The 22,640-nt window shown below is 56.5% G+C and overlaps 1 protein-coding gene across 4 annotated transcripts in view; it reads left to right on the top strand.

The window, feature by feature from the left end:
- The first annotated feature begins 368 nt into the window (after window positions 1-368).
- PTPRU (protein tyrosine phosphatase receptor type U) overlaps window positions 369-22,640 on the top strand; it is a 70,852-nt gene continuing 48,580 nt past the window's right edge. For 2 of the 4 annotated variants that reach the window (XM_055798453.1, XM_055798451.1), the window contains exons 1-2: window positions 370-613; window positions 17,905-18,033. In XM_055798453.1, the coding sequence (XP_055654428.1) occupies window positions 541-613; window positions 17,905-18,033 (202 nt within the window). In that variant the 5' untranslated portion in view covers window positions 370-540. Of the gene's footprint in view, window positions 614-17,904; window positions 18,034-22,640 lie in introns of all 4 variants that reach the window. The other 2 variants (XM_055798450.1, XM_055798454.1) reach the window with 2 other exon arrangements.

The raw sequence follows: 22,640 nt of genomic DNA, 5'->3' as shown, positions 1-22,640 counted from the left end.
TGCAACCGGGACTCTCCTGCAGCCCGGAACCCCCGTGCAACCGGGGACCCCTGCAGCCGTGCCCCCCCCGCAGCCATGCCCTCTCCTGCACCGGGAGGTCACCCCTAGCACCACCCCCCCCAGTTCACCCATAGCCTCCGCCGCAACCCTCAAGCAACCAGCGCTCGCGGGCTCCCTCCCCCGCTTCCCCCGGTACCGGGAAGCCCCTCCCGTTACCGTGCCCCCCCCCCCCCCTCCACCCCCACAGTCACCGGGACTCCCCCCCTCCGCCTCCGCGGGGGCGGGGCTCGCCGAGCGTGTGCGCGCGGCGGCCGGCAGGGGGCGCCCCCGGCCCGCCCGCGGTGGCGGCGGTGGCGGCGGTGGCGGCGGGGCCCGCGCGGCGGTGACGTCAGGGCGGAGCGAGCCGCCGCCGCGCGGCCGCCGGTATTTGAGGCGCGGGGCGGGCGCGCGTGCCCCGCTGCGCCACCGCGCCGGATCCGCGGGGGCCCCCCCCCGTCCCCGCCCCCCCCCTCCCCCCCCCTTCCCCGGCCCGGCCGCAACATGCGAAGTGCCCGGGCGCTGCTGCTCGCCCTCGCCCTGCGGGTCTGCGCGCTGGACACCGAGACGCCCGCCGGTAGGAACGGGGAGGGGGGGGGGAGCTGTGCTTCGGGTGCTTGCGGGCTCGGGGTGCGCGGTTGCAGCCCCCCCGCCGGCGGGGCAATGCCGGGAGTCCCGGTGCGAGGTGGCTTCCTCCGGGCGAGCGAGCGGCTGTCGCGTTCGGGACACCGGCGGTGGAGCGCGGGGTGGGGAGGGGCACCCCCCGTGTCTGCACGGCTGGAGCTGAGCCCCCCTCCCCCGGCTCCCGGTACCGTGGGGCGCTCCGTGTGCCCCCTCGCTGCAGCCCCGGGAAAGGGAACTTCGCCGCGGCGCAGCGGGGGGGCGCGGACCGGGGCCCCGCGGGGCAGGGGGCGGCGGGACCCGGGTGAGTTACCGGGGGTCCCTGGGCAGGAACAGGTGGCGGCCGAGCCCGCTCCGCCCTGGCAGCCTCCCCGGCTCCCGTGTGACGGGGGTGTAATTAGAGTTTGACCAAAGCACCGTCTCTTTATTTTATTTTCACAATCGATTGAATTGTTTTTTCCCCTCTCCTTTCCCCTGAGCAGCTTAGCGCTGTGTGTCCTCCCCCCCTCGTCGCCCCCCGTCCCCTCTCCTGCTGGTCGGGAGCACGGCTGGACCCTACAAGCCGGGGGTGGGCGGTGGGTTGGGGCAGGGTGCGGGGGCACTGCTGGCTCCCGAGCCCTTTGGGGGGCAGGGGCTTGGGTGCTGCGCGGGGTGGTGGGGTGTGTTTGGGCTTCCCGGGGTGCTGCCGGGGGCTGCGAGTGCTCTGGGCTGGGGGAAACTGAGGCACAGGGGAGAGGGGACCTGGTGTCGTGCTCCGAGGGGACCCTCGTGGTGCAGCTGCCAGTGCTTGGGTGATGCTTGGTGCGTTAAGGTATGTTTTTGCCCGATTCTTCAATTTTTTTTACCTTTAAAATGAAGCAGCTCACCTGCATGCAGCCCCTATGTTGGTGCATTGATTTTTTTTTTTTGGGTGGTGGCTTCTCTCCAAAAATTATAAATAGTGACACCCATCAGCAGAAAGCAAAAAAAGGCAGACCCATGCGGTGGTAGGGAGGGTGGGTGGGGGGATACAGAGCAGCGGAAGCTCCCCATGGCTTGTGCAAGGTGGAGGAGATGGAGGGGGAGCGAGCTTAGATTTTTCTGGGGCAGCTGGAGGGGGGAGTTGTGTGCTGGTGTGGGGGGAGGTGCTGATCTGTGGACAGAGCAGCCCCGTGCTTCAGGCCAGAGCAAGGAGGCAGTAGGGAAACTGAGGCACGCTGCCGGTGAGGGGCTCGGCGTCCTCCCCCAGAGGAAGGGGCTTCAGCAACCCCACCCCGGGTGTCAGTGGGGAGGTCTTGAGCTGCGCTGCTCCCCGGTCCTGGGCTCTGTGTGTCTCTGGCTGTCACGGCTGAGCCGCTGCAGCCTGCGAGGGGCTGGAGGATAGCAGTGAGGACCCAGTGTTACTTGGGGGGGGCTTTGTGGGGAGGCACCCCCTCCCCAGCAAACCCTTTCCCCTCTGTAGGCATCCTTCCCTACAAGATGGCATTTGCAAGGGGCAGGATCGAGCCCCCTCCTGGTGTAAATGAGGAGTGTGTTGATTCCTGTGTTTCCCTGGTAGGTGCAGAGCAGGCTCAGCTCCGCGGTGGAGCCGGAGGGGCTGGGTTCGGCTGGAGGTGGGGGGTGGGGTGTCTGCTTCCAGCCCCCCACCTCTGTCGCATGCTGCTTTTTATGTGAATCGCAGCATTTGCTCCTGCTAGTGTGGCTTGGCTGGCTGCGGGGACATGGCCAGGCTCATCCCTGTGGGCCTGGGGGCTGCACGGCAGGCAGTGCTGGTAAAAAATAAAATAAATTTAAGCCATCTGCATGTGCTCTGGGGTCAACAGGGACCCTGGAGCCAGTCACGGGGAGCACCAGCTGCTTGTCTTGGTGGGTGTTTGGAAGATGGGTGGTTTTCTTGACACTCCCTTGCAAAGAAGGGGTGTAGGATGATCCTGTCTAGGGGTGGGGGAACAGGCAGGGCATGCCGGTGGCTGAGCAGGGAGGTGGGGGAGAAGCTGGGTGCCCGGGTCCCAGCCTCCCCGCTGGCTCGGGGTGCTCTCTGCTCCCTCCTGCAGCATGCAAACTTTTGCAATTCATTAAGATTTCACAGCGACTAAGCTGTCGGTGCATGCCTGCGCTGCGGAGACCGGGGTGGTGTTGCAAGGCACTTGCTGACCCTTTAAACGGAGTGGTCCCTGGTGCTCTTGTGGTGTCAGCTGGCCGTGACAGGGACCTGCCACTTGGCACTGGTGTGTCCCTTTCTGGGCTCTTTGCAATGAAACATGGAGCCTTTCCCCCTTGCTAAAAAGCCTGCAGCTAAGGGCAGGCTGGCTCGCTGGGCCACGGGGCAGCGGGTTTTACAGGCTCAGCTCTTTTTCCTCCTCCTTTTGCCTTCCCCTGCTAGGAACGGGTGCAGCTCTGCACCTCTGTGTTGCACCCATGCACCCCGACACTTCAGCAGTAAGTTGCTGCCCAGGAGTACCCCAGCCTGTGTCCCCCCGATGCTCCTGGGCTGCAGGGACATGCTGTGGGGACACACACCTGCAGCTGCCAGTGCTGCGTGGCACTCCGGCCGTAATCATGCGGAAGCTGTTTGCACTGGGGTTTGACTGTGTTAGTGGCAATTAAGCAAATAAAATATTTGGGTTTGCAGCTTCTACTTCAGGAGGCTGGTGCTGCTGGGAAGCCCCAGCCTGGGGTTGGTGCCATCTCTGGTGGCACTAGACTGGTTTGGGGGTGGGGGGGGCTGGTTGTGTTGGATGAGCCCCTCGCTGGGGTGCTGGAGGGCTGGGACCACCTGAGGGTCTCGTCACCCCCAGGGACAGTCCTTGCAGGCTGGCAGGAGGCGGCACGGGTGACCCTGACCTCAGGGTGACTGTGTTGTCTCGGCTGAGTGAATGGGAATGGCAGAGCAGATGCTGTCCCCAGGGCTGCGATTGGGGTTGGGGAGTGGAACAAATCTGCCTGGCGTCCCGCTGCCCCGGCCGTTAACTGCAGCATCTTCATCAGCAGAGGTCACGGGGTGGGGGTGGGGGGGGTGGGGATGCTCAGAGGAGTGAGGGGGGGATGGATGCTCTGTGTGTCCCAGTGCAGGAGCTGGCTGGGGGTTGGTGTGGGGGGCTGTCCCTGCGTGCTGCTGGCAGCCCCCTGCACCAGCCCTGGGGTGCTGGGGACTGTCAGTGTTTTGCCCAGTGTTTATTTCCCTCTGCCTGGCTGCTGATGGGCTCTCCCTTGCCAGGGCATTTTTTTTATCCCCACCCTACCTTCACCAAACATGTAAAACATGCAGGAGCGTTGCATTTTCCTTGTCAGCTTGTTTCAGCCTTGGATTTTTTTTTTTCTCCTGCCTGTTCTGCTGTGCCAGGGAAGAGTCTCATTCTGTTGCTTGCTCCTAGGTGTGTGTTTTAACGCCCTGGGTGTGCCATGGCCTTTCCCAGAGCACCCAGACAGTGTGAACAGCCGCAGGCTCTTGCACTGGGATGCTCCGGAAAACCCTGTTGACATGCCCAAGTTTGCCCAGGGCAGAGGTTTTCTGCTCCCAAGCCCTTGGCTCTCCAGTGTCCCCTCTCCATGCCTTGGAGCGTGGTAGATCTTCGCTGTCTGCAGGGGTGAAGCAGAACTGAGGGATACTGTGAGTGATGCTGATGCTCCTGGATGGGCCCATGCCTCTGGCCCCTTCTCTGCAGCTCCAGGGTGGAGGGTGGCAACGCCTGTTCCCTCCCCCTCTCCTCAAGACTTAGAGTTGCATTTGCTTCATTTTTGGCCTCTTCTTGCTCCAAAACTCCTCTTCCTTGTTTTTCCTCTTGGTGTTTGGACCTGCCCTGGCCTTGGGAACAGGGATCCTGGTGAGTCACCTCCTGGCCCGAGCTGCACATTTTTCCCTTTGCTATCCAAACTAAGACAAACCAGTCCCATTGCAGCTTTCCCAGAGCAGCACCCAGCAGAATCAGCCCCTGCCCCCCCTGGGCAGGGTGGGGGTGTCGGGGGCGGGGGGGGGTGGTGGTGGTAAGGACACCTCCTGGAAGACAAAAGCAGATGCATTTTCGTGGCTTTGACCCCTGCCTTGGCTGTGATGACCTCCCTGCTGCCTGTTGATGTTGGGGTTTTTTCTCCCCTGACTGCACCTGGGATGGAGCTTTTCTATCGCGTGTAACCCATCACCCCATCCTCACTCTGCAGAGGGGCTGAGAGCCCTGAGCACCCCAAAGTGCACCATCACAGCCCTCTTCTGGCTGCACCCCCCAGGGATTTGCTGCTTTGCTTCTGGCAGCCATGCAAGGGTTAAGCATGAGGGGCTGGTGAGGCAGAGGCAGGTAAATCCGTGTGCTACCTCCCAGCTCTAAGCATGCAGCAGGGAGAGCCTTATTGACACAGCCCTGCCATCTGCCTGCTTAAACCTCCATAAATAAGCTTTTTAATAATATATTATTAACATGCACTATAATTGTCTTATTAGATATGTCTGGGAACCTTTAGTTGCTGTGTGATTAAATGTCAAGATTCCCAAACCTCCTCTTCTCCCCGATGGCAGCTTGGGACTTGTTTTGCAGCTTTCCCTGGATCCCACTCCCCCCATTGCAGGCTGGAGATGCCCCCCCCGCCTTGTACCTGGGGTAAACTGAGGCTCTCTCCTCCGGACAAGCAGAATACCCAGCAATTTGTCCCCCGGAGCTAATTGCCTCCTCGTTGGCAGCCTTAAAATAAATAAGTCCTGGAGATGGAGCTTTTTCTTTCCGCTGCAGGTGGCCTGGCAGAAGCTGCTGATTTTTCCCTGTGCTGGGATGGATGCGGGGGGGTGATGTGGTGGGGGGTGCCAGCCTTGTGTGCCCAGGCCTTCCCTGGCTGGAGAAGTCCTGGGGACATGGGACCTGCTCTTCCTTGCTGGGTGAAGGGCATCTCTGGGGAGGAGGAGGAGGGCTGCGGAGCTGGGGTGTGCTGGGGGGACTTCCCTGGGTATTCCCGGAGCCGTTTGCTTTCCCAGCCCTGGCAGCGGCGGTTTCTCCACCCTCTGCCCGGATCGGGAGCCAGAGTCCAGCTCTGCTCCAGCTGCTGGAAAGCCAAGGCAGAGCCCCTGCCCCTGCCTGCGCGAGCAGCCCTGGCCCCCTGAGCCGCTGCTGGTACCGGCTGGGGGGGCTCGCACATCTGCCGCGCTTTTGGGATTTTTTTTTTTTAAATTTTAAATAGAGAGGGTTGTTCCTGCTTGCTGGGCGGTTGTTACTGCAGCTCATCCCTTGACTGCTTTTGTGCTCCTCCGGGTCCTGGTTTGCAGCATCTGCCTGTTCCCTGGCTGCTGGTGGGGGGATGATGACAGATGTCCCAGAGTAGCCCATGAGCTTCCTACAGGGGCTCAGGTTTTGCACCCCAGTGCCCCCCACCCGGCAAATGAATGTAGCTTGGTTCGTGGCAGTGGCATGCTCAGTCAGGATGGGGCTGTCCCCAACTTCTGTCCTGGTGTGCCGCTGCCCCCCCCCAAATCTGGGTGCTGGCGCTCTGCTGGCTGCAGGAACGGGACAGCAAGGCTCCCCCCTCGCCGGGGTGTGTGGGGGTTGTTCCCATGGGGTGGCTGCCCTTCGGGGTGCCAGAGCAGCCACGCGCTTGAGCAGAGGCAGGAGGGCTGCAGTGGGAGGGTGATGCTCCCGGAGTTGTTTGGGGTTCAGTGGGGCTGCGGGGTCTCGGTGCATGCCCCCACACCTCGTGCCTGGCAGACTCACACCTGGAAGGAGTCTCTTGTCTTCAGTTGTAAATTCATTGTTTTCTGACACTGAAAGTGCTCAAGATGCTGAGGAAACAGGAGCTGGGTGGGGTTGGTGGGTGCTTGGCACCCATTCTGCATCTGTCTTGCCTTCCCAGTGGTGTCCTGGCCTGGATCTGGGGGCCACAGCTTGGTGCTGCGGGGGGGAGCAGCTTTGCTGGGCTGTCCCATTGCTGATGGGGGAGCAGGGACACACATCTGCCGTGCACCCTGCTGCCTGGGGACTCCTCTGCCTGTGCTGATAGTAGGGGTCTGGGGAAAGCCCCCCCATCCCAGGCCAGGATGTGTGAGGAGCAGAGCGTTGTCCCCTTACTGCAGCTGGGGCTGTAAATGTGTTGCAGCTGGAGCAACTCTCTGAATAATTTTGTCATGTTATTTTTTGTGGGGTTTTTGTTTATTTGACTTACAGTATTGGTCAGTCTCCCCAGTGGGGTGGTTCTGCTGGTGCAGACCTCCCTGGCTCCCAGTGGGTGCAGAACCCATCCTTCCCTGCTCTGCAGCTGTGCTGGGCTCTGCCCCAGTATGGCACCCACCAGGTGCTGGGGTCCCCCTTGCTGTGGGGAGCCCTACACAAGCCAGTAAACTGCTTTGACTTTCTGCAACCCTGCCTGGGTCAGACCTTTCTTGACATCGTTAAGTTAATCAGGGTTGTGGCCGGGATGCAGCGGCTGGCTGGCTCGAGATGCGCTGAGCTTTCCCAGGACAGGACAAGGGGACAAGGACACTGATGACCTGATGCATCTTAATGAGACCACAGTCCCTGCAGCCCTGCTCGGTGCCGCAGATGACTGTGTGGAGATGAGCCAAGGCAGCCCCTGGGCATTTGAGCTTGGCATGCTGCTTCATGCCAGAGACCTTCTTCAGCCTAATTAGCCCAATTAGCCCAGCTGAGGAGCAAGTGCTGCTCAGGTCCAGTGTGCTTCACCCTGCAATCGCTCCATCAGCTGCTGTATGGGTCACCGGGAGGAGGATGTTGCTGGGAGGCAAGCGGTGGCTGGTCTGGAAGAAGACACCCCCAATGCTGGGGGCTCATCTTTGGGGTGCTGCCTGGGAGTTGTCTTGCTGTCAGCCGGGAGCTGGTGCAAATGGCTTTTTCTCTGAAGGGCTGGAGGGGCTGGAGCATTGCAGCCGCTCGCGGAGCGATGGATTGCAGGCAGACGGCATTGGGCTTGGGTGGGTGTGGAGGTGCCCGTGGAGCTGCTGCAGTTTTGGGTGATGCTCCACAGGGTTCCTTGGGGTGCAGCCCTGTCCTGTGCCGTGTGTGGTGCTGTGGTTCCCACTGAAGCTTGAGCTGTGGTTGTGGAGGGTTCAACAACAGGGGTTTTAAAACTTGGGCAGCAAGTCCAGGCAGATCCACTCAAGGGGAGAGTCTCCAAAGCCCTTCCCTGGCAGCTGGCAGCCCACCTGTGGGGACAAGGACCTGTCATGGGGTGCGCAAAGCACATGCCAATCCCTTGACAGCGCATCCCTGCCAGTCAGCGGAGGCATGTCAGCAACCCTGTGAAATTACAGAGCAAATGTTTTTCACATATTTCCAAGGTGCTGCCATTTGGCCGATTGAATTAGCAGAGGCGGGTGGTCCCTGGTTGCCCCCAGCCAGCACCTCATAGTCGCAGCTGGGACATCTCGTCCTGTGGCTTTGGTGCCAGTGGGTGCCGTAGCTTTCCAGTGTAGCTTTGGGGAAGGAGCATCTTGGGGGTGACTTTTGAAGCCCCCCCAGTGCCAGGGCAGGCTCTGACCCCTCTCCTTGGGGCTGAGGATGTGGTGTGGGTTTGGCCACTGCCCAGCTGGGTCTTCCCCTATTTCTGCTTATTTTTTACTGTTTTTTCAGCTGTCTGCTGAGTGATAATGTCCCATTGATTTTTCTGCAGCCAGCAATCAGCCTGCTTTCCTTGGATTATAACAATATCAGACTAAAGCAGCGCATCTCTGCGTTGAGCTATTTCTGTTTTTATTAGCTGAACTTCTTATTTAGTATCTCACCGGCTCCTGTCTGGGTAGCTGCTGCTCGCCGTGTCTGGCTCTGAACAGCATTTCTCTGTGCTAGGAGCCATCTCCTGCCTTTCTTCCCGGGGATGTCCTGCCTGGCTGGTGGCTGCAGCTGGGCAGGGCTGTGAGCTGGGACGTGGCTTGGGCAGGATGTGTGCAGGAAGGTGCTCACATGGGGTTGGAAGTTGCTGTGTGTACTTCTAGCACCACTGCAAGGTCTCTTTGACCACCCATGCGCTCAACAAATATTTTTCAGTTATTGCTGCATAATTAATGTAATCCCGGAGTATTTAGGGCATGGGCTTAGGATGTTGCAGGTCAGCCCTGCTGTGGGGTTGGGGACCCGGCAGTGGGGCAGGGTAGGAGCAACAGTGCCCTGGTCACACTGTCTGCCCAGGGCAGCAAGTGGGGTCCCAGTGGGGCTGTGCCTGCGTGGGAACAGTAGGGCAATCTGTCGTGGGTGGCTGTGGGGTGGGGGTGAGGCAGCAGTTGCATCCTGGTCTGCAGGAGCAAGGAAAAATAAAATGCTGGGGAAGGAAATACCAGGAATGAGCCTTTGGGTGTCTGGAGTGGTGGTAGTGGGGAGGGGGTTAGAGGAGTGGGATCTTCCGTGATGAGAGCTGTGGTGGGGGGGTTCTGAGGGGAATGAAGGGAGTGCTGCAGGCGAGCCCCCCCCGCCCTGTGTACTTGCTGCTTGGCAGCAGTTTTCTTGACCTTGGAGCTGGATGGAGGGTCCTGAGCCATCCTGCGGGGGGATGTGGTGGGGGTGGATGCCGCATCAGGGCTTGCTGAGCATCCAGCCCTGGAGGGGTCTCTGGTTTGCAGGGTGGGCGATGCCTTCCCCTGCCTGGATGGGGAGGGACACCCCGCGGCAGGGGGGCAGAGGGAGGGCAGGGGGTTTGGGATGCTGCCATGGGGCTGGGGAGTGGGTCCCTGCCTGGGAGCAGGAGGGCGGGCAGGAGTCGGGATGTGCGGTGGGTGGGTGCCAGCTGCCAGCACTGCCTGTGAATCCACCCTGCGCCCCGGCTGTCAGCGGCAAGTTCATCTTGTGCGACCAGACTCGGGGTTCTGCTGTTGGGGAGGTGGGTCCAAACCCAGCGGTTCCGTGCGCTGAGTCTGCCAGGTCTCAGCAGTGCGGCAGCACTGTGGTATCCCTGCCTGTGCCCATCCCATGGGAAACGGGCAGGGGGTGGGCTCCTGCCTGTGTCTCAGCTGAGTTTTTATAGGCCCTATGAAAATAAAGGGGTGGGAACGGACTTCCAGCAGCCTTCCAGAAAAGGGAAATTTGTGTGGTTTTGGGGTTGTTTTTTTTTTTTCCCCCACCATTTGTGAAGCAAACCTGGCTTTGCAGCCGGTGCTGCCAGCAACCGAGGGCAGGTATTAAAAGCGATAAATAAGCTGTTGAGGCAAAGCATCTGTGAGCTTCTGTGACTCTGGATTTACAGTGTGCTGTCCCCAAGTGCCAGCTGCTTTTATACCTGATGTCTGCATGGGTGCCTGCACCTGGGGGACCTGAGGGACGTTTCTATCTAGTTAAAAGAGGTTGTAACCTCTGGGAGAACTGGGTGGCACTGGGATGCTGGTGGAGACCCTGAGATGAGTTTGCTGGAGCTGCTGGGTTTTAATCTAGCCTCAGGGATGGATGGATGCCCAAGCCAGCACTGGTCAGGGATGGCTGAGCCCAGCTGGGGGACTGGTAAAAACATGCCTGCTGATTTTTTTTTTTATTTTTTTACCTCTTCTGTGCTTGTTTAGCTCTATTCCCACCTTTACCTGGCCAAAGGGTGCCCAGCTTGGATCAATGTGTTCCCCAGAGCTGTGACATGGGTCATCTGGGCACAGGGCTCCTTGTTATTCCCCCATGCAAGTTTCTGCTGGTGCCTTTAACCTCCTGGCTGATTCTGTTCCTCCCATTTAACAGCACAGGGTTTAGCTTCCACTGTGCTGGTGTGCATGTGTGTGAGTGACGGATTTGCCCACGTCAGCCGCATTGCCACCTTTAAACCTTAGTGTCAGTCTTCCCACGTTGCTTTTCCTGGCTTTTTCCGGTTCGACGGGAGGAAGAGGAGGATGTCAGCCTGGATTTTGCATTGTACTGGGATGTGCTCCTGCTCTGCCCTGACCTTCCTCCCTGCTCCTCTTCCTCCTGCTCTTATTTTCCTCGAGGGCTGGGGAGCGGATGCTGGGCACGGTGGGGACTGTGCATCCCTGTTGCCGGCTGGTTTTGCAAATGCAAGCTGCTCCGTTCTCTGCCTTGAAAGACCATAAATAACCTGGCTGAGCTGCCTCCCCAAGGCCCTGCTGGTGCTGCCATGTGTTCCATCACAGCAGGATTAGCCCACCTGCATCCTTCATGCCCACATCCATCACTGCAGAGAGATGGTACCCACAGGGAGAGATTCCAGGGTGGGGAGGCTGAGGGTTCCCTCCATCTTTGTCCCCTGCAGAACCGGGTTGGTGTGGGAAAACTTGGTCTTCCTCATGGATTCTGGAGCTAGTGTTGGAGCCCCCCAGGGCTATGGTGCTGCTGCTGCATCCTGGGGCATCTGCTGTCCCTGCCTGCACTCGTGCCAAGGGAGCACCTCCATGTCCTCAGGGGTTCCCTGAAAGCAGCATTTTACCCTCGAAGCTCACAGTCCTTGTGTCTCTGGGTCTATGGGCATGTGGGGTGGGATAGCCTTCAGCAGGGCCATGGGGACCTGGTGGTAATAAAGGAGCTGGGGGAGAAATGAACTCCCCCCACCCCTGGCCCTTTTCTCCCTTTTTTCCAATTAATTTTAATCTTTTTTGTCCCCTTTTTTTTTTCCCCTTCCAAGGTTCCAGGTGGGTCCATAGCCCAGGATCTGTAACTGCACAGTAAAGCAATCGATAATGGCAGTACAGAGGTTTCCGAAGGCCTGCCTTGTTTTTCTTCCTATGGCATTTAAGAGGCAGCTCTGACTATGTTAATTAAGTGAGGGTTCATCATTAAAGGACTTGTGTTGCAGGTGAGTGGCCTTCTGGCTGGGGAGCTTGAGGATGTTTCTGTGCTGCAGGACCTCTCTTGACCTGGGTATAAATAGTGTTAGAGGAGTGATGCTGGTCCTTCCCAGGGAGCAGGGCTGGCTGGATCTGGGAGCAACACTGGGATGGGGTGTTACATGCCTGTGTCTGCTCCAGCTGTGGGGGGGGAAACCTCCTGGCTTGTGCCCCACAGCATCACTGCGAAACAGCTGGGGCATCACAGTGCCTGGCTGCACCTGTGTCGAGGTGATGCAGCACCTGCGTCCCAGCAGTGCTGATCCCCCCCCGGGAGCTGCTTCAGGGGGTGGGAGGGAAGGAGAACTGCATTTTTCAGCTGGATGTGCCCCAAGGAAAGATTAATTATTCCCCCTTTGTTTTTGAGTGCATCTTCATAAGGTGAGGCATGGTGTACCTGGTCCTTGCCCAAGCAGAAGCTGGCCCCGTGGCATTGCCAACCCTTCAGAGTCATGTTTTCCCCATTGTATTTGCTCCCCCCAGCTTTGGGAATGCTTGCATTGAATCCACATCTCCTGATTCCCTGCTGTGCCTGGGGTCCCTTGGAGGCTCCTGGGGCCAGTGCTGGAGCTGGGCACTCGCTGCGGGAGGTTTAATGCCTCCATGAGAACCTGCAGGTAAAAACCATAAAGAGTCTTTAACAGGCAAAAAAAAAAAAAGGGGGAAAAAAAAAGATTTATGTCTTCTGTAGTTGCTGGTAGACGGATATTGTTCTCCTAGTCCTGCACTTTCCAAACACTGAGGTTATCAGGCATAAGTGACTTATTATGCAAATCCTCTGTCTTAATATCTGGCTGCTCTCTCCCTGGAATTGCATTGGCTAAACCCCATGTGTTGTTGGAGCTGCTAATGTTTACACATTAGCTTCTTTGGCTAATATACAAGGCTTCAAGTTGCAAATTGATGTTTCTTACAGCTGAGCAAATTATTTTTCTATTAAATGCAATATTTAAAATGATTTGGAGAAGCAAAACAAACTACTGGTGAGAATTTTAATGGAGCTGCTTTCCATATTCTTCTAATCAGCTTTTATCGGGGCCAGAAAATTGGTAATATTTTTGAATGTTTCTATTTCACAGAAGTGGGGAACAGAGAGGAGCAGGGAGGGTGTTTGTCAGAATCTCTGGGGTGCATAATGCACAAAACCACTTTCAGGTGCCTGTTGTGCTGGTGCCCCAGGCCCTTGGAGTGTGCAAAGTACAGTGAAGGAGGGATTTAGCTCCCCTTTGCCTGGACTAGAAGAGGTTTTCCCACTGCTGAGACTGAAACCCTGGGGTGTTTGGGCTCAGCTGGGCTTGGCCGTGGGGCTGATGGGGTGCCCTGTGTGGTGGGGGTCTCCACTGGTGTGAAGATGCTGCGATGCTGCAGCGTGGCAACCGCTCTGAGTCTTGGTTTTCTTGCTGAGCTGGATTCCTTGGTGCCGCATCCCCCCAAGCGAGTCCTGAGTCCCGGACCCCTGTAGCATCATCCCCTGGGGAGTCTGAGCCCCTTGCCGACAGACCTGGGGCTTTCCATCCCGTAACCGTTAATAACCTCGGCCGGGAGCCTGTGGCATGGTACGTACGAGACCTTGCTGGATAAGAAGGGTATCTAATTTTAGATGAACTGCAGTATGTGTTCCCTATCCCCCGTGTCTGCTGGTGCCCAGAGGAAAACCGCTCCCAATGTTTCCTTCCCAGGACATGTTCCTGTAGGAGCGTGCCAGGGAAATTGCCTTTAAATAGCAACAGGGATCTGGGAGGTGGGAGGCTGGCTCGGCTGTGGGGGGGTGTTGGGGAAGGGATGGCATCTTGCCAGCACCCGCTGGAGCAGGGTTCTGCATCCCAGCAAAGCCCGCCTCCCTGGGCTTCCCACATCCCTGGGGGATGATGCTGGACTGCTGGTGTTACGGGACTTTGCCAAATCAGCTGCATGCCTCAGTTTCCCCATTGGCAGCGCCAGCATTGGCCACTTATCCTGTAAAAAGAACTTGATCCTTTGGTGCAGAAAAAGAGCATCTTTCTCCTATGTGTTTAAGAGGTCTTGGGTATGATAGTCCAGGGCTGTGTGACTTTGCATAGCCTCTGGCTCCATCCGTGTTCCCAGGAAGCAGTGGGAGCTCTGGATTTGGGAGACAAAGGAGCTCTGCTCGCCCCCTGCCACATCTCAGTGTGTTCGGATGATGGTGACTGATGGTGAAGATGGGTCATAGCCCTGTTCTGCTGTGCAGGGTGTTTGCATGCAACCACTTGGCTGCTGGGGCAATGCACGGTGTGTCCTGCAGGTACCTGAATCCTTTTGATTTCTTGCTGGTAATTACCTGGGATGTTGGGCAGGAGCTGCTGGAAAAGGCCATGGATAAAAATTTAATCCTGACTCTGAAAGGTCACCTGTGTTAGCTTTGCCAGCTGGTGCCTGTGCCCTGCAGCATGGGGTGCTGTGGGCTTGTGCCCCCAAGATGCTGCACCCCAGAGATGACCGTGGGGCTAATGCCGTCCTGGCTGAGCCAGGACAGGAGCAGAAGGGGCTTTTTCCCATCGATAGGCTTTGCTTCTTCCTGGACTAGGAGTCTGGAGCACCCACCCTGAGTTTTGTTACTCTGGGGAGCTTGCGCTTGCTGAAGTTTGGGTATAAACTCTTTTTTTAGAAAGCTTTTCCACTTCTTGGTATGTTATTTGTGTAGCATCCCCATCAGATGATGCCTCAAAGGGTCTAGGTGGTGTGGCTATACCCTCACTGGGATACAGGAGCTTGTGGTCCCGTCATGGATGGTGCCGGGCCACCCTATCGCACAGGAGCCTTTTCAAGGCTGCTCGATAAAAGAAAAAAAGAAGCCTGTGGAGCATGTCCCATGGTGCAGGAGGTTAAACAGAAAAGGTTTAAGTGTGTAATTAACTTTGAAGCGAGAGGAGCGTGGACTTGGTGGATGAAAGAGCGCCAGGTGGGCTGGTGAGTGGGTGATCATATTCCTCAGTGGTCACGGAGATTTAATTGGATGCTGTCCGTTGTTTGGTCTTTCTTTTACTCCCTCTGCAAATCCTTCATTCCTCTTCTCCCCTTCCCCAGCTTCCTCCTTTGCATCCCGGGGGAGGGGAATGCTGGGTGGCAGCATACACAGGGGATGCTGAGCAGCACCAGTACTTGTGTTGCTGGTGAATCTGTTAAGCCACCATTTCTTTTTCTTTTTTTTTTAATAAAATTGGTCCATCTGATGTTTAACTCCCATATTACTGCTCATGCCTCAGCTCCACTCTGCCCAGGCATGCCCTGGTGCCGCAGCGGTACTGGGGAGGGATGCTGAGCAGCACTGGTACCAGTCTCCCTAGCAAATCCCTCATGCCACCTCTTTTTTTTCTTTTTTTTCTTTCCTTTTTAAAATTTTGGTCCATCTGGTGTTTAACCCCTGTGTTAGCACTTGCCCCTCTGCTCCCTTCTGCTTGGGTATGCTTTGGCACCACGGAGCTGGCAGTGGTACCTGGGGAGGATGCTGAGCATCACTGGTAGCCATGTCTCTGGCAAATCCTTTGAACCACATCTTTTTTCTTTCCTTTTCTTAAAATGTCAATCCATCTGGTGTTTAACCCGTGTTAGCACTCATCTTTCTCCCCTGTGCCTGGGTGCATGACGGTGCCATGGGGGTTTTGTGTGGGGTGTTTAATAGGCGATGTCTTGTCCTTGGCACGGGATGCAGGTCGTGAGTTGGGGCAGGGTTTGGGATGTGTGTGTGGGGTGTGTGTTAGGTGACTTCAGGGTGTTCAGGCATCATCTTGGATGCATCACACCCCCGGGGAGCAGACAGTCATGCCCCCAGCAATATTTTTAGCCTCTTGCATTCATATTGCACCTCCTGCGCTCACTGCCTTCATCTCACCACCCGGAGCTGCTGTTACCCTGGCCCTGAGCCAGCGCAGGGGCTGGGAACTGGGGTCTCCTTGTTTCTGCCTGGTGACTTTTAGGGTGCATCCAGCCCTGGCTGGCTCCCACAGCCCCTGTCCCACTGCTGTTAGCCCTTATGATGGATACAACCATCCCCCTTGTTGCAGATGGGTATTTCAGGTTGCAGTCTCTCTGCCCTCCTTGCAAACGTTTTGATGAAACCTTAATTTTTTTTTGAAACCCCCTCTGACTTTCCATGGCTGACAGGGCACCCACAGCCACCCCTTCTGGAGCTGGGATGTTGATGTTTAATTGCTCAGGTGTTAATTTTTATGCCCCATTTAGTCTTGTGATGGGGAGGGAGAAGGGACTGGAGGTCGAGCTTCTCCCTAGCCCTGCCTTTGGGTGGGGAGAAATGGTGCCAAAACATCCCATAGCTCATGGAAACTGAGGCTCTGCAAAACCCTTTTTTTTTTCCCGGTGTATGCAAATCATAGACAAATTTGTCAGTGAGGTGGAGTGGCCAGTCGAGCCTCCTTCATTCTGCGCCGCGGATGGGAGGGAAGGCTCGTGCAGGGAGAAGCTATAACAATAAACCTGTCCAAGGAGGGAGATGGATCGGCTTGGCCAGCTGTGCCTCTGCCAGCAAAATATCTGCTCTGTGTAATTGCATTTTAAGCTTCTGGAGCCTGGGCATCGTCTTGCAGGTGGCCAAGGATCCAGCCTTGTGGTGATGGAGTAGTGGGGAAACGGAGGCACAGGGTGGGTTGGTGCCAGTGGCTGTGCTGGGGGTGGCAGTGGGATGCGGGTGGTGGGGGTCTGGCCTAGGAGGGGGGGGTTGTCTCCCCCAGTGTTGTTAGTGGCTGGGAATAGTTTATTGGGGGTGGAGGGATCGCTTTTCCCTGGGAAATGGGGCTCTGCCAGCCTGAAACGCCAATTGCCTCCACTTTGGTTTCTCAGAGAAAAAAAAAAAAAAAGCCCCAAGAACAAATTTCTTCCTCCCAGAATATATCCCGTTTCAGCAGATCTTGGAAAGAAACACTTGAGTGCTTTTTTTTTTTTTCTTAAAATCACTTGGCGCTTAGTTTCTGACACTGTTTTATTTTGGATTTTTTTATTTTCTTTCCTTCCTGGAAATTTTTGACAGATTTGTACTTTTTCTCCCATTAGAAAGCGCAGTCAAATTTCAGACTCTTAAAAATCTGCTGTGTCCCGTGGGGAGAGCTGGAGGCGCTGAGCACCGTGTCTGCGGTGCGGGGGCACATCCGCACGTGGGCTGGGCAGACGCTCCATTTCGGGAAGGATTTTAAGCAAGCTGTGAGGTCTCGGTGCCTCCAGGCATATGAATATGAGAGAATTAGCTTTAAGTTATTTAAAAAGAAGTTTCTTGTGGTTCTGAGAGGGGAGGGGGAAAAAACCCACCAGCTTGGTGATGGAGCTGGAATGTGCCCTCGTGCTTTAAAAAATGAGTGTAAAACGGGGGAAAGCCTCAAATATGCTCTTACGTGTGAAAGAGTTGGCAATCGTAATTTTCTGGGCATTTTAGAGGATTTTTTCCAGTGTTTGGATTCGTGTTTGCATAAGCAATGTGCCCAAGCATCCCCCGGCACTGGGAAGCACAACCCGTGTGGCAGCAGCGAGGCCATTAACAGGCAAATCCCCGGGTGGTGGGGGAATTACTGCTGTAATTTGGGGATAAAATAGGAAAAAACCCAGAAGAAATAATCCCCTGGCCCGGCTCTGCTTTCATGCTGGCCCATTAGGGGATATTTGCCTTTGTTCGTTCTGCTAGCTCAGGGCTTTCTTAACGTGCCTGCCCTTGTCAGTCCAGGGGCTCGTATTAATTAGCGCTGGCGCTCTGGTCCTGGTGTAATCTGTGGGTTTAAGGGAACAATAGGTCAGTGTTAATGAAGGGCTGGGAGCGGCCCCGTGGGCAAAGCCAGCCCCAGAGCTCCGGGGTTTGGGGGGCTGGGGGGCTGGCTGGCATCTCCGTGTCACCTGGGTACACGTGGGGACAAGTGGCTTGGCGTTTATTCCAAATCTCCGTGCTGAGCTGAGCACCTTGCAGACCGGGGAGGATACGAGGGATAAAAACCAACCCCAAAGCCCCGACAGATAAATGAAAGGGCTCAGAAGTGCCAGCCCGCAGCTGGGGGGGGGGACACGGACGGACACCCGGACTCGGTGATGCTGTTCCAGGGGTGTGGGTGCTGTGGGATGTTGAAGGCCCTCCTGGGACCTGCTGCCGTCGTGTCAGGCAACGGGCAGACCCCCAGGAGCTCAAGGTCAAACCCGGTGCAGGCAAACGAAGGGCTGAGGTCAAAGCAGGACCTTTGCAGGAGCCCCCAGGGTTTTGCGAATCCTCATGTGGAGTGCCTGTTTTTTGGGAGAAACACCTTATTTGGTGACTGACCCCTGGGAAGCAAAGCTGGGAGCTGCGTCCTGCTCCCATGGCTGAGACCTGTCAGCTCATTTCACTGGTGGAGGAACTGGATGGGAGAGGTGGGGGATTAGCAGCAGATAGGGTCCTACCTTGCTCATGGGTGCACATGGGGGGCTGCCTGGGGTCCCCCTGTGTTGTGGGGTGCAGCACACCATCCTGGCATGGCTCTTAGGGAGGGACCAGCTGCTCTAAGGGGGTCTCAGCGGGGGCTGATGGGTCTCTCTCTCTGCAGCCGGCTGCACCTTTGAGGAGGACGGCGACCCGAACCAGTGCGAGTACAGCCAGGGTGAGGATGATGACTTTGGGTGGGAGCTCGTCCGCAGCTATATGATGCCGCACCTGACAGCTGACCTGCCTCACGGTGAGTCCTGGTCCCCAGCAGGGCCATGCTCGTCACCCTGCATCCCCCTAGTGCCCCCAACCCACCCCTCAGTCCTGGACCCTGGAGCTGGACTAGGTGGCTTCTCCTGGTTTTAATTCTTGCAATGTTTTAGGCTTGATTTGCCCTTAGACGCATGGGCAGGGTGCTGCTGTGTGTGATGAGCTGTCGGTCCTCAGTGCGATGAGGCAGATGCTGCGTGGCCCTGGGGAGGGCATTGCTTGGGCACGGGGGATGTCGGACCCTGCTGCTGCTGCTGAGGGGAGAAGGGTTTTTAACGGCACAGCAGTGACAGGGACATTGAATGGCCCTGGGTACTTCTGAGCCCAGTGTTGCTGCCTTGGCGGGGTGTAACCCCCTGGCACCCCCAGCCCACCCTGAGGTGGGGGAGCCTGCATACGGTCCAGGCATGTATTTTTGGGGTGGAAAGTCAAGATTTCCAGCTTTGCTCCCTCTGCACATGACCTCTGCCATCGCTGCGTTTGCTGCCCTCAGCCCAGGCACCCCCAGCCCTGGTCCGGGGGCTGGCCAGGGGCTGTGTGTGGGATGTCCGCAGCACCCTGGCATCCCCCTGCCCGCAGCAGCGGGATGGAAAGCTGCCCAGGCTGCTGCTACGCTTCCCGTGGGTATCGGCAGCATCTCCGGTGATGCCAAATTCCCCATCTGGCATTGAGCGCGGCATCTGTGGCTGCTGCCAGCTGGGATGCACCCAGATCCCATCGTAAAGGGGCACCTTCAGAGCCACTCTCCCTGCCTGGGGTCGGCAGCCACTGCCTGCTCTCTCCCCACTGGCGTGTCGGCTCCTGCTGCTTTTGCAGGTTCATGAGAAATTCTCATCCCTGGGAAATGTGGAAAAGGGGGGAAAAATGTGTTTCTGGCTCATGGGAGTGTGGGGAAGGACTTGTGGCTGTGAGTTGGAGGCATCTCCGAAGTCTGAGGAACTGTAAAAAAAATGCAAATGGGCTTCTTTATCTCGTTGCTTTAAAACCAGCTTTTGCTATTTTCTGGTGGCCAGGCTGGGGGAGCATGGCCAGCCGGGCAGCTGTGGGGGGCTGCCCCTCTCCCAGCAGGCTGGCATGGGCATTGTGCCTGGGTGGCATTTGGGGGCTTTGCTTGCTCCCAGCTCCGGACTGTGTCCTGCTGTGACCCCCTCGAGTTGTCCCTGTGCCCATCTGCTCAGCAAGATGCAGGGGGCTCGAGATGCTCCATGTTTCGGGGACTGCCGGCTCCTGCCTGGTGCTGGCGCTCCGGCTCCTGCCCAGCCTGGAGGTCAGGTCCTATGCTGAAGAAGAGCAGGAGAGGAGAGCTGATTTTAGAGCTCAATAGTAAAAATGACTTTTTTTATTAAAACATTAACTGCCTTATAGAAAACGCTTTACTGCTCCATCAGTCTGCCTCCAGCTGTTTATCTTGTGCCTTGTTCGTGCCAAGGCTTAATTTGGCTTTTCCCCTCTGCTAACCCTCCTCTTCCTTTACTTTCTCCTCTTCCCATCACCTTTTCCTTCCTTTCCCGTCCCTGCTGGCACATCCTGGGTGCTGGGTGAGGGCAAACAACCCTTAGCCTGCCTGTAGGACTGCTGACAGATCCCAGTTCCTCCCTTGATGATATTCCAAATAATTGCTTTAAACTGAATTATCCTAATTTGTGTGTGTCCTGAGGGGGGTTTCCCAGGGCAGCGAGGAGGGAAGCAGAGCTGGGGATTGAGGTGGCTCATGATGGGGAGTCTTAAACCTGTAATTAGTTGGGTTTTCTGCTTGGTTTTCAGCTGTGATTAAAAAATCTGCAGTGAACAGCCAGAGTTTAAAGCCTGGGGGCTTGCAGGGGTTGAAGGGGTTGGGTGGAATGGGGCTGCTCGCACTGCTTGAGGAAATAACGGTTGGTTAGTGAGAGATGGGGGCTTAAATGAATGCAAAGACTTTAAAACTCCAAAGTTGAATGGGGAGGGGGATGCAAGTGTCCCAGGCTGGGCACTGTGAGGCTGAGCTGTGGGCATGGAGCATCACTGGATCCGGTCCCTAGGAAGGGCACCAGTCCCCAGTGCTGATTGAAGGGGGGTTCATCCCCACAGCTGGGGGCTCCCCCAGTACCAGGTAGGTACTGTTTGCTCGTGGTCTTGGGGCACCCAGCAGGTGCAGGCACCCCAGCTCTGTGTCGTTGTGCCTTGGTGTGCAGGGGGAGCTGTGGACGAGGCTCCTGCAGCCTCACTGCCCCTCTTGGTCCCCCCCAGCAGCTTGGTGGATGAAGAGTATTTCACAGCACCGGGGCCTCTCCAGGGAGCACTTTCCAAAGAAGTCTCGTGGTCTTAGATTAAAATGAGTTTTTATTGGAGATCAGCCAGTTTCAAGGAGTGTAGGATTTATTGGAGCGGATGCTGGCTGCGGGCCACCTGCCTCTACCTTTCCATCCCTCTTTCTTTTTGCTTTCTTTGGTTTGGGTCTTTCTTTCCCCCCCTCTCTCTTCCCTTCTTGACTAGTCTCCCTTTCACCAAAAGACAATGGATGGGTCTTTCCCATGTTGCAATTGTGATTTATTTATTTTTTCCCCTCCAACTATTTTTTGTTCTCTTTTAAAGGAGCAGTTGCAGGGAGGCAGGGATGAGGCTGCACCATCCCTGTGCCCGCACCAAAATAATTCTCCCTAGATGTTCTGGGTGTACTTTCCTCCTGCTTTCCCCCAATCATCACTTCTATGTGCCAGGCTGGTCTGTACCTGCCTTCAGGGGCTCTGCAATATCTAGAAGCCCTGCTGTTTGGAGCTGGGGTGAGGAGGGACAGCGTGCTGTGCTCTACAGCACCTGGCATTGCTGGCACCCGCAGGGCTCGCAGGATGCGGCTAGACCCTGCCCTTTGAGGATGGGCTGGATGCCCTTTGAGGAGCAGAGGGCCAGGTGTTGGGGCGGGGGTGCTGCCAGGTGGGGATGGGGCACGGGAGTGAAATCAGATTTTTTTTTGAGCTCTTGGGGTTGCAGGTTGGGGTTACTTCATGAACCTCAAAAGAAAACAGGGTGTCTAGGTTAAGCCCTGTATGATTTTGGCTGGAGCACGGGACAGAGCTGAGTCTGGGTCCCTCTCCTCACCCCTGCAGAGATGCAGGGTGCCCCTTAGAGGTCAAGGGTGCCCTGTGGAACATCTCCCTGGATGAGGTGCAGGCATCTCTTTTTGCTGCTGGTTGGAAGTTCAAAGGAGATGAGCTGGGTTGTGAGAAACTGTGGGAAAAGCTGCCCATGGAGGCTGCATGCCCTCCTGGCCCACCCCCCCTCCCCCAGCATCCCCATCCTGGGGGCTGGAGCGCCCGGGCTCCTCCGCTCCTCACAGCTTGTGCTAGAAAATACTAAGCCAGCATATCCGTGGGTGGGTTTTTTTTCCCTTGAATGTGTTTTTTCTTTTTCCAAACTCAGTGACATTAGAAAATCCTCTGTGAATCAGTTTCTGTTCCCTGCTTGGCTCTTCCCTCTCTCTGTGCATGGAGCATCATGCTCCCGGCGCAGCCCCATCACCATGCCCTGGGGAGTGACCGGGCCGATGTCCCCCCCACCCCGATGAGCTCTGATGTCCCTCCATCTCCTCCAAGGAGTTGCTCCTTCAGCTGATAGCTTTGGCACCGCTTCCCAACCAGCTTCTGCTGCGTATCCATAAAACCCATGAAAAATTATGCTTAAATTTTTTTGGCTCCTGGGGGAATGATTACAGTTTGTCCAAGGACCCTGTGGTGGTGGCAGATCAGGTGGTGCTTGGGCTCCCTGGGGGGATGCTCGGCACAGAGGTGGGGAGCGGGTACCCGGTTCCCGTGCTGGCTCTGACATGTTGAGAAGAAACGGGCATACGGTCGGAGGAGGCACGGTCGGGCTTAGTCTTCCAAAACGCTTTCCTGGAGGCAGATGCTGCGGTGCTCAGACTTGGTCCCCTGGCACCTCCTGGCTGGCGGTGCCACCTTCTCCTGTCATCCTGCCTGCCTTTGGCTGCCTTTTAATAGCGCTCTGATTTTTTTTTTCTTTTTTTTAAATTTTATTTTTATCTCTCCGTGGTTTTGGAGGAGCTAAAACTTGATGAGACAGGGGATCGGGGAGGATGTCGGATTCTTCCCTCCTCCTTGCTGGGCTGTTTTGGGTTTTTCCCAGAGGGATGCAGGCAGGACCCTGGGGGAAGGGCAGCCTGATGGGGAGAGCTGCTCCTTCCCTGTGGGCGAGCAGAGCTTCAGCCTGAAATGGGGGGGGGGGGGAAATCCTTGGGAGCTCATTTATCTCTGATTCATGGCCAAAGTTATCGGAGGTGCCAAGCTATCCTTGAAGACCCTATTTGAAACCCAATGAAGAGCTGGTGATCCCACAAGTGGAAAAAATTTGGCTGGTGACCTCGCATGAGGACTTGCTGGGAGGGGTGCAAGGCTTTCTGTGCACAGCCCCTCTGGGCTGATTTTGCACCTCGACACTCATTGTTGACTTTTGCGTAGCAAATTGATGTTATTTTCCTTAAGGAACATCTCTGAAAACTTGTTTCTCTTTTCCTATTTGATTGAAATATTATTTAGCACTTTTTGAGTCTTTCTCTCCACAGAGCACTTTGGTTCTTGTCTAAAAGTCCACCTGAAA

Source organism: Falco peregrinus, chromosome 3 (assembly GCF_023634155.1).
Source record: "Falco peregrinus isolate bFalPer1 chromosome 3, bFalPer1.pri, whole genome shotgun sequence".
Classification (NCBI taxonomy): Eukaryota; Metazoa; Chordata; class Aves; order Falconiformes; family Falconidae; genus Falco; species Falco peregrinus.
This window is presented reverse-complemented; position numbering and strand designations above follow the sequence as displayed.